The sequence below is a fragment of the Crocodylus siamensis genome, chromosome 4 (assembly GCF_052110815.1).
Source record: "Crocodylus siamensis isolate JL-2025a chromosome 4, ASM5211081v1, whole genome shotgun sequence".
Lineage (NCBI taxonomy): Eukaryota > Metazoa > Chordata > Crocodylia > Crocodylidae > Crocodylus > Crocodylus siamensis.
This window is the reverse complement of record NC_143398.1, coordinates 204,076,895-204,098,165: the sequence shown is the minus strand read 5'-3', so window position 1 is coordinate 204,098,165 and position 21,271 is coordinate 204,076,895. Positions and strand designations below refer to the sequence as shown.

Here is a 21,271-nt window from a genome sequence, read left to right as displayed (position 1 = left end):
CCTCTGTGCTAAGGTTAATGTGACAAGGGTGGCTTCCAGGCCCAGTACTAGTATGGGCCCACCCCTGTCTCTGGGCAAACCTCCCACCATGTTTACCTGCCACGCCTTGTTGGTAAATGATTGAGATGTTAAATATGTGGGAGGCTGCCCTTCATGTACCGAAATGTGCATGGGCAATATATACACGCTCCTACTATCCCTATTCATGTCCCATGCCTCACAGGTGTCACATTGTGTGATGATACTCCAGCTGAAGGCAGGGCCAAACTGGGCACACACTTGGACCTTTATCGTACTGGCCGCTTTGAGTCTACTCCCTGCCTCACCAGGGCTTCTTGCACTCCACCAGCTCTCACCCGGTCTCTTGCATACTGCCTATCCAGGCCACATTCACTTCACCCTACTCAAAGAGATCCTCGGGCTTTCCTCTCCACCCCTGGGTCAGCCCTGGCACAGGTTTTTGGGCCTATCCCGTGGCCCTCACCTGAATCAGACTGAGAAATTGCTCAGCTAGGGGCCTACTTCATCCCTGGCTCCTCACTGGACAACTATGCCCCTCTCTCGGGCTTGGGGTCTTCCACACCAACAGGTTCAGGTGCTGCTCTCCCTTAAGCGTGCCTGATCTTCACTCCACCCTCCCCCAGAGTGGGGGTCTTAATCCCCTAGGACTCAGGTGCTGCTTGTTCAGTGTGTCTGGCCCTTGCTCCAGGGCTCAACACCTCATAGGGCTCAGGTTGAGGTACTCTGCATGCCTGGCCCCCCTTATCCCTCCTAGTAACCCACCCAAAGGTGGAGGCAGGGGTTTAGGAGCTCGGACCTACCTTACACTAGGGAGGTGATTGGTCCTGGTATTTAAGTGGGGCTGCCACGCCACTGGCAGTACCACCAGTCCTCCCTCTCCTGACAGGGTGCAGTTTTAGGTCATGCCCAGGACCAATGAGGCCTCCTCCACCCCCATAGCCTCACCCGTTCCTCTGAGCTGTTCCTGGAGCTGTGCAGGGAGATGCTTCTTCCCTGCTGGTTGATCTCAAACTTCTCTCTACTCTCCCAGAGCTGAGCCTTAAAATGGCCTCCCTCATCAGCCACATGACAGCTCCCTGCTCCAGCCCTTAAAGTGACAAACACCCAAAAAGGGTTTTCTGTCACAGTTATCACCAAAACTCCAATTTTAATGTGGGAAATTTCTCCTTAGGAAATAAACGGCAAATGTAAGTGACTTAGAGCAGGTCTACACATCACCCTACATCATTGTAGCGACATGCTGTGTCACTGTACAATGTGCTATGGCAACATAGGGATCACATGAGTCTAAATGTGACTGGCAGCTACTTCGCTGAAGTGGTGCGCTCCCCCATTTTAGTCAAGTTGTGGCTAAAACTAACTGTTTGCCACACACAGTATGGGCAGTTACTGAGCTTTGCTTTAGTACTTCCAAAAGGAAGTACTAAAGTACGGCCCAGTAACAACATCACTGTAGGGCAATGTGTAGATGTGCCCATCCTGTAGGACATTAAACTAGGTTCAGACTTGATTTTTAATTCCTGGTAAATTATGCAGAGCTTGAACTGATGAAACAGAGGTGAAATGCCCTTCATCCATCCCATTGTCATTCCTGTAACCACCCAATCATTTAAAAGCATCCTATGTTCCTTTCTCTGAATCTCAGGAAAGGCTTCACTTGCCCCGAACTGTAGTTTGGATCCTTCCCATCCTTTTACTCCCTCTCCTGCTCGAGCCACAGTTTCAAAGAATGACAGGTTTGCACCAAAAGGCTAACTCTGAAGTTCTGTCTCCCAAGCTCTAACTTCTGTTTTCATGGGTGATCACACACCTGCAATATTTCTGACACCTCACAGAGTGTTGCTACATTCTGCAGTCACTTCAAGCCGCTTCACTGGTTCGTGTTCACTTTCATATTCAAAGTACAGCAAACTGAGTTTTTTTCTGCTTCACTCACTAAGGTACTTGGTTAGTATCTCTGCCAGGATGTGCACTGGTTTAACAAGTGTTAGTGTTCTTGGGACATCAATACAGTTCTTCCAAAGGGGCTGGCGGGTAAAAGAGCTGTGACGGTCAGTGCTCAAAGTAAGGAGGAGCTCCCAGGAGCTCAGCTCCACCACTTATTTCTCAGCAGGAGCAGATCCCTTCACTTCTCTGGGGGTTTTTTTTAAGTTTTGTACTTTATAACTTTAATGCAGAAAAATGATGCAATGATTGAAAGAATAAAATGAAAGATAAAAAGAATTCCCATTCACAAGGAGAAGAGGAGAGAGGGCAGGTATCAGAGGGGCCCTTTTCTGCAATATCCTATAATATCCTAAAAATTTGCCAGGATTCCATGCAATAGATATGGTAACCATACTAGTTGCAATGTTCCCTTGCACCTCTTTAGAAATGTGGACACCCTCCATATTTATACCATTTACACTATGCCTTTACACAAGAGTAAATGTGGAGCAGACATGATATCACTCTACTCCAAAATAAAGGTACCCCATAAGCAACTATAGTGCTTATACATAGATGTAAGTTACATGTGTCATGTGCCTAGGTAGCCTTTTGGTCAAACTTTCACCTTTTTTCCTGCCACCTAATGATGAGGGACCATAATAGCTACAACCTCCTACTCCTGAATAATTTGGTTATCTGTCTGATCTGGTGCCTGGTATCATTAGTCTATAATATCAAAGTAAATTAATCTGTTGTAAATATGTTGTGTCCCCCAACCCTACATTTAATACTAGGAGTGGTACAAATACTGAGGTTATATAGTTGGATATACTAATTTACTGCACTTATCTAACACTATTGCCACGTTCTACCACTGCGCATTACTGTCTTTCCTAATGTCCTCTGTCCAGTTTAGACCTGCAACATTATAGGCATTCTTTAATTTCTTTATTCTTATTTTGATAGGATTGATCATACTAAATACTAATTCGCTTCTCACCTTCACGGTAATTCTGTTTAAACTCACCTAAATCCTATATTACAACTATTTTTATTGTTGCTGAGGCTTCTGTTCTTATGAACAGTGCTAATAGCGCTTTATGGGAGGGTCTGATTCACCCAGGTTTACATCAGTGCAGTTTCATTAATGGAGAATGGGATCCTTCATCATCTTAGTCCTTACAGAAGTCATGGTGGGAAGGTAAGTATTATTGTTCACATTTTGCAGATGGGAAACCTGAAGCAAAGAGGTTGAATGATTTTCCCCTGGGCCACATTGAGAGTCCATGTCAGAGCAGGTATTTGAACTCTATAGTGTTGTATTTGACTCCCATTTCCATGCTCAGAAGTCTTAGATCTTCCCTTTGATACCAACTGCCAATTGATATTTTTATTTTCCCTTTGGAAAACTAACCACTTCTTTTCCCTTCCCAGGTATATTGTGATGTCAGGAACTCCAGAGAAAATTCTAGAGCACTTCCTAGAAACGATGCGCCTTGAATCAACTGTAAATGAAGCAACAGGTAGAATTATTTGACAAAATAATTTTTATTAATAAATTGGATAGATTCCCAAGATATAAAGTACAGTGTAATGCTTTGGAAAACAGCCTTTAGAAGTTTCCAGAAGTAGAGTTAATCAATGCTCAAACACAAGCTGAAGAAATTAAAGATGATGTAACTTGTGTGGAGCTTAGATCATTTATCTAAAGATCAAAATTTTAACATAAGAAGCATAATAAGCATAAGTAATTTAATTGTGGGTCCATCTGCACATGACAATAATGAAACTAAATAAACTCTAAAGCGGTGCTCTTCGTGCTGGAGACAACTGCTCTTGGGTGCAGCATCTACACGTGCACCTGGGACAGCAGCAATTTGAGCCAGGGTGGAGCAAGCCCCCACCTGGCTGGACTGACCTGGCATGAATTACCGCCCCCCAGTCACTGTCTACATCCGTGTTTCAGCACAATAAGGTACTCCGCTGTAAGGCAGTACTGTCCCCAGTAGTACTATCCTATGTTGGAGATACTTAGTTTACTGCACCCTAATGCCAGCATGTATCTGTGACTGTATCACTTTACTGCAGAGCTAATTAGTCAACGCTGCAGTAAAGTGCACATGTAGATGGACCCACTGATACTTCTCCACTGTATTCAAAGGATTCAGCATTCAGTCAAAGGATTCAGTGCACCAGAGGGTCAAGTCCTCTGGTGCAAAAAGTGATTCAGCCCTACTATTAGGTACAGGAATATGGCCTCTTCTAACTAGTTATGAATAAGTATTTTAATAAAAGAAGAGAGTCAGGAGAAAATAATAGTATTTACCAATATAGGGACTTTTATTATAAATTATTGCAATATAAAGTAGGCTATTGTTTTAGTATGCATGTTTTTGATGTTACAGATGGCTGAAAAGCATGTTAAATGTTTATTTTAATAGTTTGTAGTTTCTGAGTCATTGGAGTGATAACATTGGTGTAATCAGTGCAAGCCATGTGATGAAAGAGTTGATAAATACTTTTTGCCTGTGTTTTAGCCACATTTGTGAATAAAAATAAATCTTACTATAATAGTTACCTAGTCATCTAAGATCAGATGCTGAACACAAAACCATTAAGTCTGTAAATAATTAATGATAAATTTACCACCCCTGTCATACATATATTATTTAGGTCTTTGAATTGTATTAACTTTAAAATTATTTCAAAATATTTTCCATCAAAGTCCCTAATTGCAAGATTCCGCATTTTATCTTGCTGGCCTGCAAAATGTCACAACAAAGCTATTTTTACTGGTGTGAGGACAGACATCTGAAACTGCTGATTTTTAGTTTATGCATTCCCTTAAATTGAAAACAGCTAAACCAGTCTGTTTTGCATACTATGCAAAGACAAGATATTCCCTGGCTGAGGCCCTAGGGGCATTGCATAGCTTCAGCCGAGAGACATTTCCAAATGCTGGATTATAGTGAAAGCAATGAGACAATATGGATGGGCACAGTTGCCACACCACATTTTCCTTGACATCCCTCCATTACAAGATTTTAAAATGTTGTTCCACTTTGAAAAGAGGCTTTACAAAAGTGGTCTCCAGGGGTATTCTGTTCATTGTCTCTCACTTATTCATTATAAGCATTGCCTAGTTTACAAGTAAAATGATGGTTTTTTCAAACTGCCAACCCTGCAGACTTATGCTGGGCTTGACAGCCAGGCCAGTTAAATCCTCCTCACTCATCCTTACAAGTACAAAGGGTAACTAATGCCCTTACTTCTACCTGTACCATCCCACTATCAGCTCATTTGGAGGCAAAAGATAGTGGACCTGTTGCCAAGATGTTGTGAATGCTTTAGCTAGACTTTCAGTTCTTCCCAGTCTAAAAATGCTTCAGTTGTATGACTAACCTAATTTCTAAGCTAAATTTTCTATACTGAATTTAAATGCAACTGTGAATCAATAACTGTGAATCAATTTTAATTAAAATAGATAATAGATTTTTGACTAGCAGTCCAGCCATTTTAGGTTTTACTGCATGCTGGAGTCAACAGGCATGCCATTTGGTATAATAACACTGGTATACAACACTGACAGACATTTTTAGGTCCCTAGGTATAAAAGGCATGATTCACAGTATACTTAGGTATCTGTCTATGTAAATGACGAGCCTTCCCAAATAATTCAAGTGTCACATAGGTGTTTATTGTTGTGCTGAACTTCCTCCTTTTGAAGTATCTAGTACAAAACCAAATATTAGAGATACTTGCAAATACTGAAAGTGAAGTACATGCTCCCTTTGCTGAATCAGGACCTTAATGTGGTATTTAAGAGCCAGTATTTATTTGATGCAGGCTGAGCACATCTACTAAAGCAAGGTTCTTATTATGTCTAGAATCCTGACTGATGTTGAATCCATTTAAAGAAGGCTAAAAACTTTAAATTCAATGCTGAATACATTTTCAAATTTAATACTATGCACAAAATAGTACAGACTGTTTACAAACTGACCCCTTCTCTGTCTTCAGGGAATTAATGAGATTTTTAACTGAAACAAGCATAATGGTTGTGAATCCTGAGCTGTTTGCAAAAGCTTAACTTTTTCCTTTATTTGTTTTCTTCACAGATTCTGTTTTAAATGATTTTGTTTTGATGCACTGTGTTTTTATGCCAAATAGTCAGCTATGCCCAGCCTTGATGGCACAATATCCTTTTGTAATGAGAACATTACATTCCTTTTAAGACCACCCATAACAGAAAATACACAGACATATTTTGAAATGCTTCTAGATCTCCAAAGGTAAATGATCTGTAATGGAGGTTTGTTTTTAGTGTACAACTAACAAATACCCATAGGTGACAGTTCTCAATGGTTAAATCTCCAGCAGATGAACCATTTACATACTATGATGAGATACAGTTCTGAACCTAAACACTCCATTTTCCCTTTCCCAAAATTGCTAAGCAATGAAAATGAAGGCTACCACCCTGACTGAATTAGTTGAGAATTACATACAAATCTGAATTATTAGAGATTATTGCTAACAGGCATTTTACTATACCTACAGATTTTGCTCATTGTCAAGCTGTTCAAATTATGTTTGCATTACCATTCCTTTGTCCTCTTTCCCTTCACCTCTATTGGTTTTTACCTACCTGTTGCATCTTGATTTTACCTAAGACTTAGCTTTGAGGGTAGGGACTGTCTTTTATTGTACGTCTGGAGAGAGCCTCTAGATGCTAGCATAATACAAACACAAGTAAATAATAATCTACAGCAAATTTTAACATGCATTATGTGGAAGCCTAAATTATATGTAATAAATGCAATAGAAACTAAAACTCACAGGTACTGCATTATATTGGAGCAAATTCCACTTCCATTATCTACATTATTTATTAATGTACCTCTGAAATACACATTTATCAATACCTCAACCTTCACATAGTTTTGACAGAGTCTTAGATAATGAAGGATTTTGAGTTGGCTGTAGGAAAATATCAGCTGATTGGGAGCATAAAATAAGCATATTTTGCTTTCAATTTTACAGAGTACTGACAAGGCTGTAATAACTTAAATTTATGTTTTTTAATATTGTATTGAAAAGAGAGTGTTTTCCTTGAAGCTCTGTAAGGTGAGTGACATCTGGGAAAACACATCCTGAAGCCATAAAATAAAGCATCATGTCTTTGTCTGGGAAGTTTGAGAATCCATTTCTGCTGCTCTTAGCAAGGATAGTAATTGTTTTGAAAACCTTTGGACCCACACAGCCGGTTTAGAGAAAATTGTTCGTACACTGACAATAAACACATTTTCCAAAAACATATAGTTTTGGGTATCAAAATTTTATGAAATGCTGCTGCTGACAGCTTCCACAAAGAAAAATAAAAACAGACAGTTTTTGCCTTTCTTTGGATTAATCTTGTAGCTGCTGGCTTATATTATCACATAAGTACATTAAAGATTTAGGCTATCCTGCTCTTGCTTACATCAGTACAGTTTACATATACAATTAATGGAAAAGTCAGGTGCAGCAGCAGAATTTAGAAAAGCTTTTTCCCCTATCAAATAAAGGGCTAAGTAACAGTATATATTGGTGTTGCTTAGCTATCTGCTCATATTTAATAAAACTTACTCCTGTTCAAAAAACTTAGCTCTATACACAATTTACAGGGGTTATGACAGGCTTTATGCTAACAGTTTACATGAAGGATAATAGGGGTTTAAGAGAAATGGCTTCCCACTGCTTTAGGTTTGGCCTACTTTCATCTGACTTGTTTGTTTGGTCAGTTCTGAATGTGAAAAATCAAAATATGCCCCCTTGATTATCCCATTGTTAGAGCTGAAAGGTTGCTAACTAAGCTTATATCTTCAAGCAAAATCACATTAGAGAAATGCTTGCCCATACTGTGAGAGGTAAAAAGAACACAGTTATATTCGGTGATCAAATTGCAATGGGAAAAGAGGAAAGGTATTTGTGTCAGAGCCATTGTTTTTGCTTAAGTTCCTAAGCTGAAATCCATATAATAGCCTTTATTTTTTCATATCTGCTTAGGAGATAATTTTGTCTGGCAGCAGGCAGGTATTGGGAATATATCAAAGTGCTTAATGCCTTCAAGCGTCATACTCAGTGGATGTATCTACATGTTCATTTATGTGTTTTAGGTAACTATAACAGGGAACCCTAGCCCTGTTACCAGAAGGCAGGTCAGCCCCTTTAAAACCAGAACTTTCTGGGCACAGCATACTGATAAGGGGGGAGTTAAAAACAGACTGGGCAGCTAGTCAGCTGACCAGAAGGGGGCAGGCCAGGACTATAAAAACCCTGGGCTGAGCAGCAGGAGAGGCCAGCAGTCAAAGGGGAAGGAATGCATCCCAGAGCTCCCCAGAGAGGCTTGGAGAGTGGTCCAGTGGCTGCAAGAGGGGAACTACCAAGGACTGGAGAAGTGACAGCAACCCTAGAAGAAGGACTGTAGCAGACGGTGGGGGAGCAGAAGCATGAACCCCTGAGAAACTGTAAGCTGGCATGCTGCCTTCTTTAATCATATTTTCTTGGTGATGGTTATAGCACTTAGACAGGACTGTTCATAGTTTCTTTTTTTTGTTATTGAACAACACTGGTGGTTTGGGTGAGGCTATTGGGGAAGGAGGAGGCCTCATTGGAGCCCCACTATAGCGTGGGAACTCCTGCGCCTGCATAGGTGCAGTGTTCAAGGTGCACAGGCACAGCAACAGACAGCACAGTATTCAGGGGCACAAGCCCAGTGCCAGAGAGGGCAAGCCTAAAAGGCCAGGGTGGCCTGGTGCAACTGTGTGCCTAGGGGTTTTTTTTGTTTCTTTCTTTCTTGAACTGGGATGTTGGAGGTCTGGGGCCTTTGCCAGGCTTTGAACTTGCAGCCCTCTGGCAGTGGGGGGGCTGGTGGACGGACCACTGGGCCAGGGAGGCTGTGCTCCAGATTGGAGCAAAAAGGAGGGCCATGAGCCCCATGACTCAAGAGCTAGAACCTCGGAGTCAAACCCTATTTGGTGGGTTTAGACGGGGAGGCCTAGCTAAAGAAAGACTGGGGTCAAGGCCAGTGTTGGCAGAGGACCCCAACATACAAAAACAATAGGCAGTATCCCACTTACAATATTTCCATCAAGACATGGCAGGAAAGTAGAGAGCAGGAAACCTTAAGGGGACTCCAAGGGTACCCCCACATAGGGCACAGATAATGCAAAATATGGCGCTGGGGAGGCCGACCTGTTAAATCTAACGTACATTAAATCTAGTACCTCTGGGCACCTATATACAAATGCGGAGATTGCTCCGATCTGCTGGAATTCCAGTACATCAGAGCAGGCTCAATTGAGTCCGCTGGAGCATGACAATTGCTGCACTCTAGCAGCCTCCTACATCTCGTGTATCAGCATCCCCATGCTTAAAAATGGTAGCCATTATTAAGCATGGCACCATTTTCAAGTGAGGGAATGCTGATACAAGAGACACAGCAGCACTTTAATTAGAGTGGCTCTCGAAGTTGCTCTAATTAAACTCCAGCCCCACCCCCACCCCCAAGAACACATGTAAAAGTGTCCACCATTGTAAGGTACTAGAAAAAGGTGCATTCATCTATTTTACTGTGCATTAGCTAAAGAGCATGGGGTTTTTGTTAAAATCAACTAATGCGCATTAAAGCACAAGTGTAGATGTGCCCAGTGTAAATTACTTAGCTTGTCTCTTGTTTACAAATGTTTGGTCTTTTATAAAGTCACTAAATGTAGGAATAAAAGGAAAGGATGTTGCACTGTTTTGGTTATATGTTAGAGTTTGCTTGGAATTTAGGGCTTATGCCAATTTCTGTTGTCTGTCAAAGCCGTCTGAGAAAGGTACCCTAATATGCTGGAATGTGGTGTAAGGTTATGAAGCTGCCAACACTATTTTGACTTAGCTTTTTTCAGTATCTTATTTAGGACCAGTGAGGGTTTGGTTGATGTACTAGAGTCTATGGGTGAGTGTGTGCGTGTATTTGAATGTACACGTTAAAAGAGGATTGTCAAAATAGTCCTAAATTTTTCCTTATTGTTGATGCTAATTTTTTGGATGTTTAAAACACAAATGATTCCTTAAAATAATTATATTATTCCATTGTGTAAGAGATATTGGAAATATTGTTCCAGAGAGTTGGGTACGTATCTAAAAATATATATTGGAAATATTGTTCCAGAGAGTTGGGTACGTGTCTAAAAATATATATCAATATGCTCACGCACAATGGCTAGGAACAGACATTCAAAAAGCCTAATCATGAATTGATTCAATCTTTGCAGCTTAGTTTAACCAGGCTAGGCAGAACTGGTTTGAAACTGGAAAACATACTCTCTGGACTGAGGAAATTCAGGCACATCCCTGCAGTGGCTCAGGCTAGAGGCTGAGAAGTGCTAGAGCAGCCCTCCCTTCCCTTTTGCAGGGAGTTGAGCTAAGGGGGCATGGCCAGGCCCCCGCAGGACTGTCTCATTAGGGATTTCTGCCTGCACAGTCCCAAGCTTTTCCCTTGTGGCTGCTCAAGGGGAGGGAGTGTTGCCAGCCCCCAGCCCCGGGCTAGCACTCTGAGGCAAGGGTGGGAGGGGTGCTGTGCTGTGCGCATCTGTTGATGATGCAGAGCTTTTCAGTCTCCCTCCCTGTTTCATCATACTGTCTGCAGCAAACTAATGGGAGCCAAGGGGAGGGGCCAGCTCTGCTGTGGAGCAGAGAGCTCCACCCAGCCCAGAGAGTATGCTGGGATATTGGGGGATTTAACTTAAACCAGCAAGGGGTCTGAGACAGATATTGCATAAATTGTTTTGACCCAAATCAGTTAAGTCTGGTACTACATTCAACTAGGATTATCTCAAACCAGTTTCAACCATTTTCAAACTGGTTTATATGCACTGAACATCTGTTCTGCTACAGGTTTATAGCAGTTTCTGATCACTTAAACCAGTTTATGTGTAATGTCTGTCCCTAACCAATGGCTTTCATATAGCTATTGTTGCCCTGAGGGGTCAAGCCAACACTCAGGATCTCAATATTGCGCTGTTAAACAGGAGGGCATGGTGTACAATTGCACATATACAAACACACAAATCAATTAGGTGCATACCCACGCACACTACCAGCTCAGGCACATACACATCCAAACCAGCCTATCACTAATTCAAGCATGCCTATCACCAGTACATGCATGCCTATCCCCAATTCAAGCACATACACTATACACCCCAAAAGTTAGATACAGATCACTAATTCATATATCAGGCACACAGTGCCATATATATATATACACACACTCACACTAGCAACTCAGATACACACATGTTCAAAATAACTAGTCTAGGTTCATGCACACCTATCACCAGTTTAAGCCCATATATGCTACACACACCACATTTAGACAGAATCAGTTACCAGTTACCAACACCTGCACATTCAATACAGATACGTGGATTACTAATTTATATACCCCCCCACACACACACAATGATATCTATATATGTATGTGTATTCACTAATTTAAACACATACCACCCACCTACACATACACACAGGTGGGTTCCTAAGTGGGTGTTGTGATGTGTATGTATTTATGTATGTATGTGCTTGATGTACTTGGGATACCTGGGGAAAGGTTAAGGTAAGAAAGTAGAAGTGTAGGGAGTTAAAATTACCAGGACTGGGATTAGAACCGGTAGACTACAGGGGCCTGGGCTGAAGAACTGAGGCTGGGGGTAACTTTACATTAATTGATCTTAATCAATTAAAAGACAACGCCCAAAGCCTGCAGAACAGGGGAGCATGCCGGCACAGAGGCTGTGGCTGGAGCCAGAGCTACAGGGGAGCTGAAAATGTAGGTGGGGAGAGGCAAAAATGGAACTAAGGGAAAGTGTGGGTGTTAAAGGGGGGCTCTGGATGTGGGGAGCCAGAAGATGGCTCCGGGGCAGCTAGAGAAGTTGCAGGGAGTGGCAGTAGGTGCTGGGAGCTGGAGAATGGCTCCAGCTGCTAGAGAACACTGCAGGACAGCCAAGAAGAGCTAGAAGCTGCAAGGGGGGTGGGGAAGAGGACTACAGAAGGCACAGGGGAAGCCTGAAAACAGAGAGACAGGCAGCAGAAAATTATAGGAAAAGCAGCAGGAGAGACTGAAAGGCGGCAGGGGCAGAGGGAAAGCAGAGAAAGGCAGCAGAAAGTCACAGGGAAAAGGCAGTAGGAATTGAGAGGAGATCAGGAAACTAGTGGAGAGGAGTAGAGGCTAGAGCTGAGAGAGAGAGAGGGAAAGAGAGAGTGAGGCTGGAATTTAAGATAAGGAAGGGACTGGGATTTAGTAAAACATGACCCAACTCAGGGTTGCAAATGACAGTAGTTTTATTGAACAGGGGAGATGGTAACACAGTGTCTTATTGGTAACCTTGCACCCACACACACACAACGGCAGCAGAGGTTAGAGAAGCTTGGTGCAGGGGCTGAAGTCCGCTGAAGTCCAGGAGGAGAGAGAGAGAGAGAGTCCAAATTGTAGGAGGAGGTATGCCGGTAATAGCTACCTATCCAAGCTGGAAAGGGATCCTTGTCCAGTAGGTGTTGTCCTGAGGGGGGTCGCCGGCAGGGCCTCTGGGTGGATAGGTGGTGTGGCGTGGTGCTGGTCCAGATGAAGGGGGTGTCCCACTGAGTCTGTTTTCACTGCCCCTTTTTATAGGGGTGGACTTGTGTGAACCTAGTGACAGGAGGCATGCCGAGGCAATGTGTGCTCCATGCAGGGATGTGCAGTTTCGGGTATCTGTAATGGTGAAAGTTGCTGGTTCTGCAGGGTCTTTTGTCTTTCAGATGCTGGGTTCTTGTCTCTGTTCCTGGTTGAGGTCCGTGGTTCTGGATGAGTCAGTGTGAGGTGATGGCCCAGTCATTACAGGACATTCAGTAGAGGCTTGCTACCAGTGTATTTCAATCATTCCCAATCACACTCATTCATCCAGGAACCCATTTACATGGGAGGGGTACATGCCTCATACAGTTGCAACATGGGATGCCCAGGCAGAGGACACAAGATGAAGTCTTGACATATAAAATGGAAACTTGACATTACTTTGGTTCACTTACAAACACAGGCCTACAGCATACAATATCCATATGAAACAATAAAAATCAATATGAAAATGATAATAATACAATATACAACAGTAAGAATCAATACAAACCTAATAATTATACAATATAAAACAGTGGGTATCCAAAACCAAAAACTTGCTACCAAAATAAAAATGTTAAAGCTTATCCTACATCTTATACTTATCTATAGGGAATAGGAAGGGAGAGAAAAAGTCATAAATGGTTGGGGAAGGGGAGGGAATGCATTTTAAAATAAATGAAGGGAAAAAAAAAGAAACGGGGGGTTTTGCTACACTATTAATAGCTTAGTGTCTAGTTAGGAGGAGGTATCTAATGGGGTTTCCCATGGGTCTGTCCTGGGCCTGGTATTGTTTAATATCTCCATTACTGATTTAGAAGATAGGATTGAGTGAAGGCTTAGCAAATTTTCAGAGTTGGGTGGAGTTGTAGACACTCTGGAGGGCAGGGCTAGGATTCAGAATGACCTGGATAGAATGGAAAAATGTTCTGCAGTTAATCAGATGAGATTCAACAAGGACAAGTGCAAAGTCCTACACTTGAGATGTAGTAATTTCAAATACAGAATGGGAAATGAGTACGTAGGCTGCAGTGCTGGAAGACCTGGGGGTTACAGTAGACCATAAGCTGAGCCAACAGTGTGCTATTATAGCTGGGGGGAAAAGCAAACAGCATACTGGGTTTTATAAACAGGAGTGTCACTTGCAAATGAAAGGAAATGATTCTTCCATTCTGTTCGGCATTGGTGACATGTTTTCTGAAATATTGTGTTCAGTTTTGAGCCCCACGCTTTAAGAAGAATGTAGATGGATTGGAGAGAGTTCAGTGCAAAGCAACAGAAATGATTAGGGACTTAGGAAGCAAGAACTTATGAGGAAAATGTAAAACAGCTGGAGATGGGCAGCAGAAAATTATTTAGTCTGGAAAAGGAGACTGAGGCGGGATTTGATAACAGTCTTCAAACACCTCAAGGGCAATTATAGAAAGGATGGAAATAGTCTTTTCTCTGTGGCTATAGGGGATAGGGCTAGGAGCAATGGCCTCAAGCTGCAGCAGAAGAAATTTAGGTTGGAGTTTAGGAGGAACTTTCTGACTATGGGGGTGATCAAGCATTGAAACAGCTGAAGAAGCCATTGAGCCTCCATCCCTAGAAATTTTGAAGAGCAGGTTGAACAGGCCCTTAGCTGGGATGGTTTAGCCTGGGACAATCCTGCCTTGAGCAGGAAGCTGGACTAGATGATCTCATGAGGTCCCTCCCAGCCCTCCTTTCCTATCATCCTATGATCCTGTAAGTGAAACCAACTGTTTTATCCATATGCAGAAAATTGGCTCAAGGCAGAAGTTGTTTCAGAACTAGTCATCCTGGAGTCTGGTTTGTCCAGAATTGCAGTTTTGGTTTGGCCCCTCTTTAGCACAAAATGAATATGAATTCTTGGGGGAAACAAAGGCTTTTAAAGGGCCACATTTGTTTTGCAGTCTTAGTTTCTTCTGTTTCTTTTCATAATCACACACAAAATATTCCATCTAGAATGTGCCTGTGACACAGTGCTTCTATTTGGAATATTGCCTCAGTGTCAACAGCTTTATTGGCTTCCATACATAAAGATTTACCTTTACTAACAATTCAATGACACAGTTTTCCACAGATTGTTTTGAGCTGTCTATTCAATACAGGTTTAACAGGTGAATTGCACTGAATTTGCATGCCTGAAAGGGCTCCTTTTGAATCCACCTAATTTTGAACCTCCAGTGAACAGCGTAATGTAGGTATAATTATCTGATCAAAAATACTTCTGATGTAGAACAAAACCAACAGTTTGGCTTCCAGTGGGCCAGCTACAGAAAACCTCAATTATATGTTTTGTAACCTTAGTGTGCTATCATACCAACAAAAGAAGTTATACTTCATCACAGTGATGCATATTGGTTTTATACATTTAATATAGTTCAGTTTTGACTGCATAAATGAAAGAACAGACTTCAAAACCCACTTCTGTTTCCTAGAAAAGATATTATACTCCAAATAGAATTAAAATATAAATGCTGAACCGCAACCATGTTGGTGTTGATTTATGTTTTGCAATCAACTGCATATCTGAGACTTATTGCAAAAATGCATGATATTGTATTTGTGACTGCAAACTGTAATGAATCTGCCACATGTAGATCCTAGGAGGCTTTCACTGACTTTCACCATGATAATGTTAATAAAGGAGCAATTAATAGCTGAATTAAAAATAAGTAAATGAGCAGTAAAAATACAGAAAAATTACTGATGCCTGTGGTGCGTCACTTAATAAGTAGGTAAAAATATATGAAATAATTATAGTGTTTGGAAGGTAGAAACTGCATGAGGAAAATGATTCAGTGGAATATTAAGCTTGTTGCCTGAAATGTTAGAGTGAATAGCATTCAATATGTTATTTACTTTCTATAATCCTGGGTTTATATGTTCTCATAAATATGCTGACATGCTGTAGTTTCCCTGATCACATTAAATACTTTCTGAACTAAATTAGAATGCAGATCTCTATTCATACTCAATAGCTTGGCAGTCATATGATTATACCTGTAATCTTGGTGGAGTGTCTAATTTCTGTGCAGGTTTTTAGTCAGGGGGATCATTAGGAAAATGTGTATTAATAAGCTTGCTTTATCAATTAAAACTTTATTAGCGTAGAATATGTTACCATGTGCTGCAGAAAAATAGCATGCTGTTGGTGTAATTTTAAATGAGAAGAGTTAAGTATAGATATTACAAGTTATTTTGTTTTCTAATTAGTAGCTTGAAGTCTTTTGTGCCCCAAAACCTGGAACTGCAGGCTGAAGGAACTTGAGACTTTGCTTAGATTGAAACAATTGAAATTAATTAATTCTTAAAAGTCAATGGTTTTGAACACCTACCACAGCTATCACATGTAAGAGTCCAATGACAAAAATGCTTCTGAGGAAGCAAACACAAAGCTGCTACCCCAGTCATCCTCTTGGAATTTATACCAGAGCACCAATTTATTGTGAAACAAGGGAGACTACTTTTTGTACCATTTATATTATTAATTGCAAAACAGTTGGAGCACACTGTGGGCACATCTACATGAGATACTTATTGTGGAGCTGCCTTGGTAGCTTCACACTGAAGTCTCAGCTTCAGGCAGCCCATGGTGATGATGATGGATCCAATCTGTTTGTCTGTCTCTGACAACCAGAAAATCAAGGCAGGCTTAAAAATGTCATCTCTAGTGCAGCCATGATAGTTGTCCCAGTAGTGAGGCAAGTACTATTGGGGAATAAGGAGTCTAGATAAAACACATGTAGCCACAAATGAGAAACCAGGGTAAATGTTAGCTGTGCTTGTCTCATTTGGAAATTACTGGCAAGTAAACCCTTTTTAGTTCTTCTGTGTGAATTTTGGTTTGCTTTTGATATAGACTCTTCTGATAAACTTCACAAGACTAGCAGACAGCCACACTGATATTTTTTTTTCTTTTGCAAATTAAAATAAACCTTTCCCTAGCCAACTGGTTTTTTTCAGTTTCTATAGCTAGGTCTTTATTTCTTTATTTTGTTTGGAAGGCCATGAGGTCTTATTGTATGTCTACGCAGCTTGATCGTCAGCTGAAGCTGTCACTAAAGCTAACAAGTAGTATGAAGCCTTTGTATAATGCACAAGCCAGTGGCTGAACACAAATGCAATAGAACAACTTGCTTGATTTTACATTGAGCTCTTCTGTGTGAAGCTGCAAAATTTTCATTAAACTATTTAATAAAAATCATTTTGTAATTCTTGTTTCAGTGATCCAAATTTGCCCATAATATATAGCCACTGATTTCTCTGGCGTTCCATCACAGGTGCGTTGACCCCAGTGCTACCAACATAAAATAGTGATTCATTAAATGTCTTGAACCTTCCTTTTTCTGGCTGGCAAAAGAATCCAGAGGCCAAATCTCAGCTCTCCTATCTACTCCGCCTGATCTAATAGAAGAATCAGTGAAGATCTTTAAAATATAAAACCCGTTATCTAAGTGACAAGTATATAGAGAAGTGAGCACTTCACAGAGGTCTGCTCTTCTCTCTGATACTTACAGTAGGTGCATATGTGCTTTCAGGAACTGTTTTGTTACAGTTTATATTAATGTAACATTTCTTTTTCTTTTTTCCTTTAATAAAAATACTATACTTTTGCACCTAATGTTTATATATTTGTAATATTAAATTTGTACATATAAAATAAAAAAGGCCAGCAAATGCAAACATCAAGGTTTCCACAGCAACACCATCCTTCTTAAATATCAGTTATACTTTTGGTGCCACATGCATATCCCAAAGTGCTGTGAATAGAATATGAATACACAGCAGAATTAAGAGCCATGTGACAAGAGTTGAAATTTCCTTTGTGACCTTGCCCAGGTCTGTGAATCTCTGCCTTGTCCCTTCTCCTGCTCTGTTAGAAAGCTATAGCATTTAGTTTGATTGTAGTTAATCATACATTCTTTTAAAAGACCCCTTTATTGTTTCATGAACAGTGTTATGGAGAGACTTCCCTGTACATGTGCATTGTGGTGAGAAACCAAATACCCTAACAGCAGCCAAAAGCCTCATCGATTATGAAATTCCTATTGGAAAATGATGTTTCAGTGCTCCTGAAAGGAAGATATACCTGAGTTTTTACTGTATTAGATATTTTCATTTTCTCTGATCATTTTCCTTGACACTTTAGTACTTATCATGCCCAACCTTCTCAGGGTTCAGAGCAGGAGAAATTGGATTATGCCATCAATAATAAAAAGCGAGTCATCCGACTGGTTCTACAGTGGGCTGCTTTATATGGAGACCTACTACAAGAGGATGAAGCAGCATTGGCCTTTCTGGAGGTACAGAAGAATTATATGTATACTAGTTGACTGAAAAGTAGCTACAAAGGAAATTTGCTTAAGACCTTTTCACGGCCTTTGGAATTCTGTTAGCAAATAAGGAGCTGCAGTACATATCTTTAAAAAAGAGCAAAGTTATGTTTGTGTTTTCTCAGTTTTAACTGCAGGTTGCATACAAGTGCAGAGCCAGATGGTGCAAAGTGTTGGATCCTGTTTCATGGAAATTTACAGGGAAACTGGGTGTCAGAGTTGGCAGGATTCTGAAAATAACCAAACTAGCACAGTTCTGCTGTACAGCATTGGAGAGGGTAGGCTTTTATCTAGAATGAAGGGATCCTGTGTATATCAAATACTTTGACAGGAACTTTTTTTAGAAGGTTGGTGTGGATATTCCAGGAAGAGACTGGAGGATATGTCACTATGCCAGTCCAAAATTTAATCCATTCCTAGTTGCAGCCAAGAAACTTTCCTTCAGAACCACAGTCCTTCTAATGCACAGTTCAGCCACTGGGTTTTACCCATTGTTATGTCAGGTGTCACTAAGAGTGTAAATACTTTGGGGCAGGTGCTATGTCATTGTTGAGTAAGGCACTATACATTTTCCCACATGCATAATAATTAGCTTCACTTACTATTTGCATTATCCTAGTACAGTGGTTCTCAACCTTTTTAGACTAAAGGCACCTCTCCTTAGGCTCAAGGCACCCCTTATTAGACTCAAGACATCTTTTAGAAAGTGCCAGCTCTTAGCTTTCCCTCATATTTTGACACTGGAAAAATAATGGAGCAATTCTTCTGTTGCAGAGAACTCAGAAAGACCACAACAGGTCAGAATGTTTTTGACACTATGGATTTCTATGCAAAATCTCTGGAATTTTCTTGTGAATCATGTATAGGTGTTTCCATATGTAACGCTACCAATATCATCCTTCCACTTTACGCGGCCCTGGTGAGACCGCAGCTCTACTGCATCCAGTATTGGGTCCCCCACTTCAGGAAGGATGTGGAGAACCTTGAGAGAGTCCAGAGGAGAGCCACTCATATGATCCAAGGCCTGGAGGGAAGGCTGTACGAGGAGAGGCTGAGGGACTTGGAACTCTTCAGTCTGGAGAAGAGAAGGCTCAGGGGGGACTTAGTGGCAGCCTACAACTTCATAAGAGGGGTACATCAGGACCTAGGAGAGAAGCTGTTCACCAGAGTTCCCCAAGGGATAACAAGGTCTAACAGCCATAAACTCCAGGAAGGCCGATTTACACTAGATACACGAAAAAAGTTCTTTACAGTGCGCGTGTCCGGGGTCTGGGACAAACTCCCCCCAGAGGTGGTGCAAACACCTACTCTGGACTCCTTCAAAAAACAGCTGGATTTATTTCTTGCTAGGGTCATGTGATACCAACTGACTTCCTGCCTATGGTGGGGAGGACTGGACCCAATGATCTCATGAGGTCCCTTTCAGCCCCTAATATCTATGAAAAATCTATGAAATATTAAATGATACCCACATCACCGTTTAAAAAAAAATCCCATAGCGCTCTGGTTGACAATCACTGTCCTAGTGCTTAGGAGTCCTAATCATGGGTTAGGATCCCATTTTGCAGCATGCATAGATCCAAAACAAAAAAACAGTCTGTGCCCCAAAAAGCTGATTATTTATGTATGAAACAAGAAACAGTGGATGTAGGCAGACAAATGTAGGTGTTCAAGAAAACAATGAGATAGTATTAGTCTGTATGACAGATCACCAGCAGCCTAAACATTGGCAGGTATTTTAGGGATTGTGAAAAAGGAGTTTTGAGGAGATTTTTGAAGGTCAGCGAGTTAGTTTTGTGATTGTTTGCAGCTTTGCAGATAAGGAGTAAGTGAGCTTCCCCTACATCTGAGGGCAGCAGGGGGGAAAAATTATCAAAAATCAGAAAAAGAAACAAATTTAACAAGCAGGCAATGGAAGTTGGTCTCATGGGCCAAGCAGAGATGAGAGTTTCAATGACAAGTGAGAAATTGCAAATGGTGTCGAGAGGCTATAAAGGGCCATCAAACTGAAGACCAGTAGCTTATAACTGAAGTGACAGAAAAGATGGAACTAGGGAAGGAAGCAGAGAAAGGGGCAAAAACAGTTGGCTAGAAAAATGAAAGCACTCTGAAGGATATGATAGGGTTAAGGCTGCATTTTCAAGGACCAAGACAAGGATGTTGCAGTAAGTGAGCCACAAGATGATAAGAGACTGGCAAGAGCTTCAGATATGCACATGGATTGGAACGGTTTCATCTTAGATATGTTAAACAGAAAGAATCTGCAAGACTTGCACATAGTCTGGATATGAAAACCTGACGAGAAGTTCATGTTGAAGATGAGAACCAGATTACAGACAGGATTGGTGGGCAAGAAGGTGACTGAGAAAGGCAGCAGATAGGATTTAAGGGAAATGGGGTGCATTGAGCAGTGCTTTAGGTGCGTTGAGCTTTAACTGACATATGAACAATTGAGGAGGTCAGAGATCTTAATTTTCACAAAAGACAGGTCTGGAGTAGAGCGGTGTGTAATCAGCATAGACATGATAATTTTTTGTTTTTCTGGAGGAGATTACTTGGAGATAAGGAGTAAGAAGAGAAGACAGAGCCTTTACAGAAAGCTGGAGGGGAAGAGGATCCTCTGATGGACCTGTTGAAGGAGTGTTTAGAAAGTTAAGAGAAGAACCAGGACAGAGAAAGTAACAGATGCTAAGGAAGGAGATTTCTAGGAGAAGAGCATAGTTGAATGAGCCACAGGCAGCTGACAGGTCAAGGAGGATGAGGAGGGAGCATTGGTTCTGAGATTTGGCCGGGATCAGGTCATTAGAAATCTTGATGAGAGCAATTGTCATGGACAGCAAGGGCCAGAAGCAGGACTGGAGGGGTGTCTAGGGTGGAACTGAAGAGAAGAGGCTCCAAGACGATGATTACCAACAGTATATTCAATGAATTAGGTAGGGGGGGAAGGGAGATGGGCAGGGAAGCTCTGTGAGGTAAAAGGTGAATTTTTATAAAGTGAGGGGAACTAAAGCAATAGTAATAACAGTAACAACCATAGCTAATTGTAAAAGAAATGACCCAACTGTGTTACAGCATTTCTTTGTATTGCATATATAATAACTTCGGTTACCAAACTGAAAAACACATAAATTGCAAAATTTTCTCCACTGTAATCTTTTAAAAAAAAAGGAGAATATAGTTAGGACAATGACAGAGTGCTTAGATAACAAACTAGAAAAATGAGTCTATCTTAAATGTGTACCATCCTCTTTCCTTTCTACATGTGTAACTCTTATTTTAAATCAGTTGGACTTAA

At 41.1% G+C, this 21,271-nt stretch overlaps 1 protein-coding gene across 2 annotated transcripts in view; it reads left to right on the top strand.

Moving 5' to 3' along the window:
* Positions 1-21,271, top strand: part of RAPGEF4 (Rap guanine nucleotide exchange factor 4) — a 296,859-nt gene that overhangs the window by 234,650 nt on the left and 40,938 nt on the right. For both annotated transcript variants that reach the window (XM_090045462.1, XM_090045461.1), the window contains 3 exons: positions 3,385-3,473; positions 6,069-6,147; positions 17,796-17,946. In XM_090045462.1, the coding sequence (XP_089901588.1) occupies positions 3,385-3,473; positions 6,069-6,147; positions 17,796-17,946 (319 nt within the window). The remainder of the gene's footprint in view (positions 1-3,384; positions 3,474-6,068; positions 6,148-17,795; positions 17,947-21,271) is intronic.